Source organism: Hemibagrus wyckioides, linkage group LG24 (genome assembly GCF_019097595.1).
Source record: "Hemibagrus wyckioides isolate EC202008001 linkage group LG24, SWU_Hwy_1.0, whole genome shotgun sequence".
In the NCBI taxonomy this organism is placed as follows: domain Eukaryota; kingdom Metazoa; phylum Chordata; class Actinopteri; order Siluriformes; family Bagridae; genus Hemibagrus; species Hemibagrus wyckioides.
The window spans coordinates 1,762,823-1,775,769 of record NC_080733.1 but is presented as its reverse complement, the minus strand read 5'-3'; the positions used below and the strand labels follow the sequence as shown (position 1 = coordinate 1,775,769).

Here is a 12,947-nt window from a genome sequence, read left to right as displayed (position 1 = left end):
ACCTTAGTGTTAATTGGCTCTATTTTTCTATGAAGGACAGGAATAAAAAGCATTTCCACATGTTGAACTGTGTATAATTGTGTATGTGACAAATGAAGTTTGATAAGATTTAAATAAAGATGAAGGGAAAAGACACTCACTTGTACACCATCCCATGACAGACAACAACGCTGCCATCATCTGATCCAGAGGCAAACAAAGGGTAGTGCTTGTGGTAGGCCACGCTCCTCAGAGCCTTCTTATGATGCCTGTTTAAAGACAGAATCGTGATGTCAGCAAAATGTTCCCTTTTTACAGAGACTCCAATCATGAAATCGTGCGGTGGCGCCGTCTCACCGGAGCACTTTATACGGCTTTGTAGACAGATCCAGGTCAAACCAGGCCAGTCGACAGTCGTAGCTGCCGCAGATCACGTTGTCACCTGGAAAAATGAGAAACAGAGCAGTGAACTTCCAGCTACACTGGTGACCAGCAGCGGACATCCTGCTTCATGCTGGAGCTAATGGTTTAAAAGACTCGACATGTTTATATGACATCAAACTCCAGGGATTTATACGTCACAGTGTGAATGAAGAGAAAAAGGCAGCAGTACAGTAAGATAAATTCTCATATCATTTACATCTAATTTAAGACACTGAGGATTCCTGAATTTACTGAACCACAGAAACCAAGAGCTGAAACAGAAGCTGATTTTCATGCTAGTCGACACACAGAACAGCAGCCCTGAAATGGCACCTCTGTCTCACTGCAACTGCAGAAATACACAGTCTGCTAATGGTGCTGGTTTGGTTTTGAAGATATTTCAGTGTCTAGAGCAGAGGGGTGATGATGCAGGAAATTAAAACCAACACAAAACAAACAAAACAAAACAAAACAAAACAGAATTGAACCAAATTAGTGTCACTTGTTTGTGTTTTCTGCTGATTTGAATCAATTTGCATGGATTTATGCTGACATGCACTGATTTGTGCTGGTTTGTGTATATTTGTGCTGGTTTGTGTCTGACTGCAGGTCTGGGTTCAGGTGTGTGCTGCAGTGCGAAACCCGAACATCCCTTTACTCGTTGACGGTGTCTGTGTGATTGCTGCAGTTATTTTCGGATTCTTTAATAAATCCTAGTGTAAATCTTTGAACCTCGGTGTTGGAAACCACAGACCTACAGTTCTCCAGCAGTTACTACAGGAACACTGAAGAAATCAGTATGCAGAAATCAAATGTAAGATATAAAGAATAAAAAGCAGAGAGCAGGAAGGCTGCAGCTCATCGCCAGGATTTCCATCACATCACTCCAAACCTCCACAAGCCGTTTCACAGATCTGTTTGAGAACATGACTGAGATGAGTCCTGCGAGAGAACCCAAGCCCAGGCAGGTCCACACTCACCTCCCGGGTGCACAGCCATGCTAGAGATCCACTTGCAGTTGGTCATGAGCTTCTTGCTGAGCTCCTGTTTGATGAGGTTGTAGATGCGGACGTAGCGCTGTGTGGCCACAAAGAAGTAGGGCCGGATGGGATGGAAGGAGACGCACTGCACCATGCCCTTGTTCTTGCGGAAGGGGTTCTGCGTGCGCCGCTTGCTAACCTGGTGGATCAACACCTGCAGACTACTGCCGTCATCGGGCATGACACAGGCCAGGTAGTCACCTTTCCCATGCCAGGTCACCTGTCTCACAGCCTGAGGAGAGACAGACAGACAGACAGACAGACAGACAGAGAGAGTGAAACGCTGAGGGAGGATGATGGTTGTTATGATCATAAGGTCAATGGTCAAAGTCATTCTGCGGTAACCTCAACAATGTTAATCCAATTATAACCTCAAAGACGCTCTGAGACTAAATTTATGGCTATTAATACTGGCTTTACCATCCTGCCAGCTGGTGAGCCGGCTTTTCTTTTTCCAGTAGTTTTAATTGGACACTGGAGGCGTCTTATATTTCTTTCCATTTCAGGAAAAAGACGACCACAACCTTGTGGCTTTTGCCAATAGTTAAAAGCCTCCTGGCTACAGCGCATGTGAGGGACAGAGCGCACGGCAGAGAGACGCGGAAAAAAGACATCAAAATTTTATCATTTCATCTGATGCAGCAGAACACAGCAGAGATCCCACACTGTGATCCTGATGCATGACCATGAACACGGTGCATGTTAACATCTTAATGAGATGCATTCAGGTTTAGTTTGTGTTTTTAGGGTACCTTGGGGTGTGTGAGAATGAGCCGTTGTCCCTGATCGTGATCTTTGCCCTCAGCGACGGCCCATTGCACGGCCTGCTCCTTGGCCTCCTCCTGCTCCTCGTAGGATGAGATGAGCTGATCAGTGGCACTGCAGATCAGACGATCTCCAAGCCCAGGGTTAATCAGCACTACAGTCTCACCACTTCACACACACACACACACACACACACAGCACAGAGTAGAACCATCAATACACCTGATACCCTCTGAATCTGGTGTCTTTAGTTCAGTTCAGTTGTAAAAACAAAGTATCAATGCTCAACTACAGAACTGTTAACAGAACAGTGTCCAAAACAATCCCAGAACATAAGAGCAGTAACACATTAGGACATTAGAAACGGTGCTCTATAAAAGCAGGAAATGTGTGTGTGTGTGTGTGTGTAGGGGGGGAAGTGGATGCGCTGCAGTGGCTGAGCTGCATTATTGGAAGATTTAGCACATACTCCACCAAGTACTAGTTTGAGTTTTGTGGCTGGAACTAAAAGTACTCTGCTATACTGAGAAAACACTAATTTATAGGTGATGGCATTTAGCAACACACGTGCACAGACACACGCACCCACACACACGTATGAAGAAAAGCAAAGCTTGAGCAAATCTTGTGAGAATTTTCACAGCTTCCCTTCCCTGATAATAATAAGAACGCTTCAGACACCAGCCACATGTTCGATAGATCTTCGCTCTTTACACATACAGTATTAACAGACTGTGTTGTTTTATCTGTCCCGTGATATCGTCTTTCATCAGAGGAAAGGCAGTGTGAGGACTGAACCCTACTGAAGGATGTTCTGTAATCCAGGCTGTGAAGCTACGCTGAGACTGAAATGAGGGATTTTGTAATATTTCTTAAAACCATAAATTAACCTCCATCAGTTAGACCCTGACCTCACGCTGCGAGAAGGTGTTTAATGTTTATCTGTTTCCTATGCAGCATTAACAATAAGCTGTTCATTATTTTATTATAAAATGATGTTTTACATTTTATGCATCTGTTACTGAGATCTTACTGGGATTATCTCATACAGCATGAGGTAATAATCAGAAACAAAGGCTGAAATCACACGGAGTAAACCAGCTTCAGCCTGAGACACACAGAAAGCTATGAACTGGCAGCCTGGAGTCAGGTGCAGTGTAAGAGAGAGCAGTCTGTTAGCACAGAGTTAAACAGGAAGAGGAAATGAACTTACTAGGTGACAGCTACCAGACACACGGCAGGGTTTGGACTCCAGGCCACACTCTTCACAGCCCCGCTCACCTCCACCGTTTTCAGGCAGCGAGCTGTACTCACTTCCCAGAAGCGAACGGTGCAGTCGTCTGAGCCTGGGGTCAGAAAGTGCGAGAGCAAACAGTCAAAATATTTTGGTAGCAGAACACGGAGTAACATCACACAATTTCAGTCTGTACAGAAAACCATGTGTGTATGTGCGTGTGCGTGAGATGGCCCTCTGGGATCTGGTTCTCATCCTGAGTGAAATTGTTCATTACACTGCAGATGTGCGTGTTGTTGTGTATCAGGTTCTCTCACACACAGGAACACAACTAAAAAGCTCTCAGTTTATCTTTTATCACATCCCACCATGACTCCTGCTCTACTCTGCTACTGCATGTTATGTTGAAAACATACCACTCTGGCAACCCAGTTACATGTTACTGAGCAACTTGACTTTGTTACTCAGTGTACAACATTCAGCTCCACCACTGGGACAACAGCCACCTTACACACTGCTAAAAGTGTCTGGTTGTGAAACTTTTATACCTGCATGCTTCGTAAATGCAGCAAAAACAAGTCAAGCGGTCCTGGATGGAGGGTGGAGTGTAATAACTCCCTAAACCATGATCGCTTTTTAAGTATTGAGCGCTAGGGTGACGGATATAGCCGAGCAGGGACGGTCCCCGAGGCCGTGGCCCAGAGGTCCGTCTGGCACACATAGCTGTGGTCTCCTCCGTAAATCTCTCTGCCTCAGCCAAACACACACGGCATGGACACTTCACTCTGTGTGTGTGTGTGTGTGTGTGTATGTGTGTGTGTGTGGGGGGGGTGATGATTGGGTGCTGCATGGCTTCCCCTTGTAGAGTTTGCATGTACACTGCACTTGTATTGGTGAACTCCAGGAGCAGCACCATTCTGCTTTTACCAACAACTCCAACCTGAAAGGAAATAAACAGCTAAGGATATTTACGGCATGTGACAACAGGATATCTCCTTTTAAAAAAGTCCAGCACCAACGCTTCATCAAATCTTTACCAACTTCCTGTCAGGACCTGACCCCAGCCAGTGCAGCGAATGGCGCAGTGTCGTGAATGGCGGTGTGGTGTTCAGTGAGCACTTCCTGTGTGTGGCTTACGACTGGCTGCTCTGACCCCTCAAATCTCCTGTCTCCACCCCACTAATTTGTAGTTGTGTTGTTTTTTTCTACTTTCAGCTTTATAGATACTCCTATATTCAGCTGGGCAGCAGAACAAACAGCACAAACTCACTTCAGTAACAAGATCCACTTCTACTCTGTCCGACGTCTCACTAAACCTGAACGGCGTTTAGGAGACACGTTACAGAGGTTGCGTCTCCACAGGCACAGAGAGCAGGACGTGAAATCCCGCGCCTCGTCTGACCATGGGCTTATCGTTTACGTGGGATGGTGGATGGGGTAACAGGGAGCGCTCGCTCTTCCTGCATTCAACATGTTTGTTGTGTTCAAGCTAAGAATTGTTGGGATGGAGAACCAAAAATAATATGCTTTGATTCATGACACGAGGAAAATACTGTTGAAGTTTTCGGGAAAAAAAGCTTTCCCTATTTTTAAAACAAATTTGTCTGGGGTTTTATTGCCACTAGCATAGTGACTTCAAGATTTTCCAATTTGCTTCGAGATCACAAGCTCGGTGTAAAAGTCACTAACATCATTCAAGCCTGGAACAAAAGAGTCACAGCTGATGCAGTGCAGTAAGGTGAGGTGGAAGACACTGCAATTAACACGCAAACACAACTGAAAAACAAATTCAGGCTCTCTGGGCGGGGCGGGGCGGGGGGGGTGTTACAGACTTGAGAGGGGCTGTAATGCCTGGGAGGCTGTCAACTGCCTTTTTTACTGTGGGAAAGGACATTTTATTACTGGTTTAATATATTTTACAGCAAGACAAAACAGCGGCCCTGACTCTAGTGGTTTTGCATATGGCTTTATGGAGTCCTTTGTTATGGACGGCTTAGCAGATACTGCCACTAAATTGCTGCCAGCCTGGTTCTCAGTCTACGGCTGTCCCGCCCACCGCATTGGTCATATGTGGACTTGTTTTCATTATCTCAGCCAGAATAAAAAAAACACAGAGAGATAAAGTGTATCTATCTGTGAGAGCACAGCTGCGATCAGGCTGCAAAACATATAAACACAGGGTACGGAGTAACCACCGCTGTTTTGTTTCTAATCGATAAACTATTAGTTACTGAAGCTGCTTATTCAAATCACCCGCAGAAACGTGACCACATTTCCATACTGAAGGAGATATCATTTGGGTTTTGTGGCTTTGGCTGCACCACTCCCTTCACTAGAGCGTAGAGGAGCTGCCTGCCTCTCCGTCTTATTAAAACTATTCTTTTTCTGTAGCAGCTCTTTCATATAATTCATACCAAAGCTAATGGCAATCAGATGCCTAATGTTAGCCGAGAAAATATTCAATTACAGCATGAGTTTATATATCTATTTTAAAAAAGCCCAAAACAGACAGAGCTTCTGGGCTTAAAAAAGTTTTGCTCTTTTTACAGAACCCCTCTACAATCATTTAAATATGTTTTATAGCATTGTTTGGGGTTGGCGTTGGTTTATTACAAAAAAAGTTTTAGTAGGTAAATCAGATCCTTGGTCTTAAAAAGAACCAGAAGTCAAGAGTAAATGGAAGAAAAGAGCGTGTCCTGATAAATCCAGCCGTAACTAATTTGTCGTCTGTCAGATTTTCAGGTCCCCTTGTGACTTCATGAAGATCCTAAATGGCAACAACATGAGTGAAGTCTCTTTCCTGTTTGATTTCCCAGAGCAGCTAACAATGAGAGCCGAGCAGCCAAAATCTATAAAAATACAGTGGAAAAAACCCTGTCTCCAGAAAAGAGGAGAAAGGAGATGAGTGGTGACTTAGACATGACTAATTTATCTGGTTCTAGCAAAATTGTGTGTGCGCTCATTCTCACTCCAAGTCTGATGTCTGCGAATGAGACAGCGGGTCCTTCATCATGAAGAGCCATCATCACCATGACATCATGGTGAGTGCTCTGGGGACGTTTTAACCGGCCGCTAGCTACTGCTCGAAAAAACATCACAGGAGAGCTGGAGCTGAGGCTGAGACCAGCCGCAGGATAGTATCGAACACACACATTATGATAAACACACACTTCCCGATGACACATCCACACTGAAAACACTGACCTGATACCAGCCACTGCCCGCTGGGGGACACGCTGATGCAGCGAACCAGACTGGAGTGACCGCGGTACACCTGCAGAGTGAGCAGAAGCAGAGATAACCACTTTATAAACACCCAGGATTTACATGTGGTCACAAAACTACTTACTTTTCCTTACTTTATACACACACACACACACACACACACACACACACACACACATATATACACGTGTATATATACACAGACACATTTATACATACACACACACACCCCACAGCTAATTGAACTCTGTTAATTATGTACAAGAAGGTGAATGTAGAGTTAAATATTGTGTAAAGATGATGAAACTCTTACGCCTGTGACGCGTCTGAGTGACGTTCAGTCTTAAAAAGATTAGACCAGCTGAAGTAAAGTGAATAACGTGGTCTTGGCAAAGTGTATTCTAATCATAAATTCAGTGAGATCATACGAGGACAAGCAAAGCAGCTTTTCTAACTAATTCTCTGCCACTGCCCAGATGTTTGTAGCTCCTCTATTTACAGTCCTGAAAAACAGCAGACTAAATTTTGGTGTACTGAGTTTTACAAGGACGGCTGTCTGAAAAATTTTCAAGCAGCATTTTTCAAAGTTCTCTTCTGATCTTTCCCTCCCCCTGAAAAATGCCACCCAAAGAGACTTATGTGTTTTTTCCCCCCACATGAAAGAATCTATGAGGTCATTCATCACATGGCTCAATCTGATTTGTTTGTGAGTCTAATCTTCAGATTCAGGGAAATATCAGGACACTGTCCTTCTGCAGTGCTCAGTGACGCTGATCTTCACCTACCAGCGACTGTGTGGTGGGGAACGGCTGCAGGTCTTTGGGTTTGGGCAGCTTGGGGATCAGGTCCTCTGGGTTCACATTGACCTGTGAGAGAAGGAGGATGTGGGGACAGAAAGCTGTTAAAATCCACTTTCACTGTGTTTTGAGCATATTCTTCTCAAATGAAGCTAATTTAAGCGGTTATCATGAAGAAAGCACACACTGCTGCATGTCCTTTATAATAACAGTGAGAATACACACTCTCATTTTGCGCTGACGAGGACACAGGTAGAGGTCAAGGCAGCGCTCGAATCGCTCATGGATGAAGCGTGAGAAGGCGGGGACAGCACGGAGACAGGGGTATTTCTGCGGCAGGAAGTTCAGCTTGCGGTCCTCTGGGTCCTGCTGCTCCCATGCCAGCTTCTGGTGAAGTTCAAACAACATTCATTTAATCAACAGACACGGAATAACAACTGAATTAATATCTGATTTTCCACCAAACATGTCAGACACAGGGCAGCTCAGTGTAACGAGGCTGGTTCAGTGGGGATGCACCTGTATTAAACACTTACACACTGTATGCAAACCACAAGCAAATCCTTTATAGGCAAATTCTAGAAAACCTCACTGTGATGGACGAGGGACGTGTGGAAAATTGTTTGCCTTGACATTAGATCGGAAACTAACAAAAAAACAAAAACAAACCGACCAACTCACCTCTTCCTCTGTGAGCAGATACTCTGGAGGAGGATTGTAGGACTCCTCGTGACCCGGCAGTCTCATCTTTGGGGCAGGAATGTGCATTCTGTGGCGCCCCAGAATAGCGTTGGGGTCCTCTTGTGCCCACAGGTCGTAGTACTGAGGTGTGGTGTCTTTGGGCCTGCGTGGCTTAATCCAGCCCATCTTTATAGCATGAACCAGCTTGCTTACCTAACAGCAGCAGAGCAGAAAGCAGGGAGTGATGCAGAGCTTACACTCTGAAACCACTACAGTACTACAGTAACACTGTGTGGAGTTCAGACCTACAGTATAACACAAATCACCCATGACCAATTTATAGCAGGAAACCAAACTGATATAAATTACTGCAGAACTTTAAACTCCACTGTCTAAACTAGCGCATTAAAAGAGACTGTGAAGGTTTTTTTTTTTTTAATACTTCGACTAAAAAGGTTGTGGGTCTAATTTCTTTCAGCTTCCAATTACTGCAGTTTTAGACCTCGTTTCAAAAAAAAAAAAAAAAACCTTGTGGGAATCATTACCTATAATGCTGTACAGATGCAAGCAGTTAGAAGCCCAACTGGTCGAAACACGAGTCTTCTCCTCTACCCCCATACATACAAATAATGATTTACATCATAAACTGGTAGATGAGGCAGAGAGTTTTGGAAGAAAGGGCCGAGCTCTTACCTTCTCTTTCTCAATGAGAGATGGAATGAAGCTGCGCTTGTCCTCAGGCCTGTTGGTCACCGGATGGATCATCACTTCATTGGAGAAAAAGTCGATTGCAGGCTGGAGAAATGAAAGCAAGATGGCAGATCAGACGTGAGTCATGGAAGCTGACCCTCACGCTAAAGCTACTTTTAAGACAGGGTGTGGAAAAGAAAACCCCAAGAGTGGTGCGATGACTCTGCAGCCGGAGTACAAACTGTTTTTGTTATGTTCACTGCTAAACACGCTTGTGGAATTAGGAACAGACACGAGTAAAGGACATAAGTGAGAACAGCTGGGCTATCAACATCTGCAGACAACACTCACAGTTAACATGTCGCACCACGTCCCAGATGACAGGTGGCTTTTTCACACACTTAACTGTCTTTAAACAGCGTCTGAGGTTTTTTCTTTTTAACCAAACTGATCACAGGAGGCCTTCAGTGTGGAGTGAGGAGCGACTCACTGCTTGTTTACTTTATAACACAACTACATAGATAATTAGCCGTATCGCTAATAAAGATCACACATTATTATATGTGGACTCCGCCTCCTGGAGACAGACTTCCCCATAGGCATTTTGACATGCTGTGATCAGAGCTATTAGCTAGCAGTAAGAGCAGAAAGGCTGTGTGGAGGGCTGTATAAATGAAGGGAGGTTGCGTTTCCCCAGCTGTATAAAAGCAGGATTAGAAAACAAATCAGTGTAAAAAAGACCAGACTGCAGATGCTGAGAGTCTATAAAAGGTGGACTGGTGTTTGGAGCTACCTCATACTCGTTGAAGTTAACATCACCAAATTTGCCTTGCTGGAGGCGGTGCACCAGATCCACCTGCTCGTCGGATAGTCGGATATCTGTGCCAGTCATCTTATCATGGACAGTGCGCCTGGAGACGAACAGAGAGGGAAAAAAAGGATGTGATGAAGTCGCCTTCTCGTCCCGGCAGGAGAGGATGGAGGACAGAGATATAATAAAACATCCACGCTGAAGAACTTGGAGACATCCTAACACCCAGTATACACCACAGTACACGATTCAGCTGGAGTTTTGCTAGGGAACTGAAACACCTGGTATCAATTGCTTATAACTGCACTGAAACCTAAGGCCAGAGAGAAGAGTGCATTGTAATGTCGGTTAATCGCAGCATCAGAATCCTCCCTCACGTTCCTCATGTTCCTCGTGCTCCTCAGCACTCACCAGTAATCAGGGTTCTCCATCTTGTCTAGGAATTCGTCAAGCTCATCCTTACTCCTGATCGGTTTGATTATTTTTTTGCCATCCAGGTCATAGCCGATGTGGGGATAATCTTTGTACCATTCCATTGGAATGTTACCCACAGTGTTGCGGATGTCCTAGGAGAGAGAGAGAGAGAGAGAGAATCAGACTCACAGTTCTACATTCATTATTTCAATCCAGTATAAAGCAGGGTTAATACACTCATCCTCTTCAGAGTTACACACACACCCCTCTTATCACACATATACCCCTCCACACACACATACCCCTCCACACACACATATACCCCTCCACACACACATATACCCCTCCACACACACATATACCCCTCCACACACACATATACCCCTCCACACACACATACCCCTCCACACACACATATACCCCTCCACACACACATACCCCTCCACACACACATACCCCTCCACACACACATATACCCCTCCCCACACATACACTACTCATAAAAAGTTAAGGATATTTGAATTTTGAAATTTACGGAAAATGTAAAAAGTTCACACTACAGTGATATTATATCATGAAAGTAGGGCATTTAAGTAGAAGCTGCAATGGTGATTTCCTCATCTCAAACAATTTATTGAAACAAAATCCAACAACAGTGGTGGGTATACCACAACAAAAAATCTCAATGTCTCAATAATCTGTCATGTGACCTTGACCATCAATTACAGCTTGACCACGACGTCTCATGCTGTTCACGAGTCGACTTATTGTCTGCTGAGGCATGGCATTCCACTCTTCTTGAAGGGCGGCCCTCAGGTCATTGAGGTTCTGGGGTGCAGGGTTACGAGCCTCTACACGGCGACTCGGCTGATCCCAGAGGTTTTCTATGGGATTCGGGTCTGGAGAAAGTGCAGGCCACTCCATTTGAGGTACCCCAGCCTCCAGCAGCCGTTCCCTAATGATGCGACGTCGATGAGCTGGAGCATTGTCGTCCATGAAGATGAAATTAGGTCTGTGTTGTTCATGCAGGGGCACAATGACTGGATTAATGATGTTATTCAGGTAGTATTGGCTTGTCACTGTACCATTCACAAGATGTAGGGCAGTTCTGTATTGAGTAGACACACCTGCCTTCTATACCTTTCTGTGACTCTTCCAGTCTCTCTGTATCTCTGTCCCAACCTGCTGATGACACTCTGTGACACTCTAAGCTCAGTGGACACTTCCCTCTGAGAACATCCTGTTTGAAGACTCACAATGGTGAGGTTCTGTTGATCAGTTGTTAGGTGTGGTCTTGGTCTCATGATGTCAAAATGTGAACAGCATGATGAAGAGGACTGTTTAAATACCAATTCTAACTGAACCAGAAAATTTATTGGTGGATTCATGGATCAAACACCAGTTGTGAATTTTGCCGTTAAGCACCTTGTTAGAGAACAGCAAGTTCTGCAAAAAGTACTGAAACACTGAACAGTTGGACATGTGCATTCAAAAGTGTAGAGAAGGTCAAATTAACTTCACCTGGAAAGGTTATAGTGCATTTTAGGTGAATCCTGAAATTTCACCTGAAAGCTGAATATCCTTAACTTTTTGTGAGTAGTGTATATATACCACCTCCCCACACACATACCCCTCTCCTCACACATATACCACCTCCCCACACACATATACCACCTCCCCACACACATACCCCTCTCCTCACACATATACCAAATCCCCCACACACACACCTCTCCTCACACATACCCTTCTCCTCACACATATACACACTTCACCAGCTCCTTATTCCACTCACTCACAGTACACCACACTATTATCCAGGCAAAAATACACTAATAACAAACAGAAAAGAGCATGCATGTGCACACACACACACACACACTTTACATTAGACAGCTAAAGGTTTTCAGGCTTTTAAGTAAAGCCTGCACCTGTGAGTGATTTAAATAAAATCAGTTCTACTATATCCAATTAGACCTGAGTGGGAGACGTGTCACGCCTTCAGTCCCACAGCCTCAAGCAGCTGCACAACCCCAAATTCTCCAAAACTGTGGCATTAACCTTTGGCCTGATTGTGCAACTGCAACTGAACAGTGAGACATTTGCTGTGGTCTCAGGTGCCTTTACTTTAACAGTAAAGAGAAGAACACAACCAAATGCTCACTATTTTCTATTTCAATCACATGTTCTGCAGGGGATTGGTCCTGGTTCAGTGACATGCTGAAGGTTATTCATGACTTTCTGTAGTCCAGAGTCTGGGCTCAGTGTCCTGCTTCAGAAAGAAATGGTATCCAGAGGGATTAGGGTTGGATCTGAGCAGACAGATCAGCAGTGATACTGAGCACCGACCAGCAGACCTCACCACACACCCATGATAACACAACATCAACAACATGAACTCCATCACTTCATATGTTTGTAAAACTTTACCTCAGTACTGGTTTGAGTCCTCATGTTTTTCACTTGGATGCTTGAGTTTATTCTAAATCTGTTTAAATACATTTAGCTTTGTATTATTTTTGTAATATTGTGGAATCATTCTTTGGTGCTGTTGGTTTTGTGGTTCATCAGTTAAACCCAGTTCATTTCAGATCACCTTATAGCTTCCCAAAGTACCTGATACTTTATTCTACATTTCAGCTCCAATTAAAAAGCCCAGAGTGTGAAACATCATGCCTGGAGTCACCTCCACAGAAGAGGTGCTGCATCTATTCTGTTCTCCACAGACAGACAGACAGACAGACAGACAGAAAGAAAGAAAGAAAGAAAGAAAGAAAAAGAAAAAGAAAAAGAAAAAGAAAAGACATTCATTAAGAGATAAAGATGACAGCACTGTAATAAGTAAATTCCAGACAGCGCTGAGGAACATCAGGAAGTTTCAGTAAAAT

The 12,947-nt window shown here is 44.3% G+C and overlaps 1 protein-coding gene across 1 annotated transcript in view; it reads right to left on the bottom strand.

Annotated features, from left to right (window-relative positions):
* bop1 (BOP1 ribosomal biogenesis factor) overlaps positions 1-12,947 on the bottom strand; it is a 53,380-nt gene that overhangs the window by 1,690 nt on the left and 38,743 nt on the right. The window contains exons 4-15 of the mRNA XM_058377434.1: positions 10,057-10,211; positions 9,628-9,745; positions 8,838-8,939; positions 8,145-8,357; positions 7,689-7,850; positions 7,452-7,532; positions 6,646-6,715; positions 3,421-3,553; positions 2,195-2,375; positions 1,383-1,674; positions 337-421; positions 141-248 (exon numbers count right to left, since the gene is read on the bottom strand). Coding sequence (XP_058233417.1) covers positions 141-248; positions 337-421; positions 1,383-1,674; positions 2,195-2,375; positions 3,421-3,553; positions 6,646-6,715; positions 7,452-7,532; positions 7,689-7,850; positions 8,145-8,357; positions 8,838-8,939; positions 9,628-9,745; positions 10,057-10,211 — 1,700 coding nt within the window. The remainder of the gene's footprint in view (positions 1-140; positions 249-336; positions 422-1,382; positions 1,675-2,194; positions 2,376-3,420; positions 3,554-6,645; positions 6,716-7,451; positions 7,533-7,688; positions 7,851-8,144; positions 8,358-8,837; positions 8,940-9,627; positions 9,746-10,056; positions 10,212-12,947) is intronic.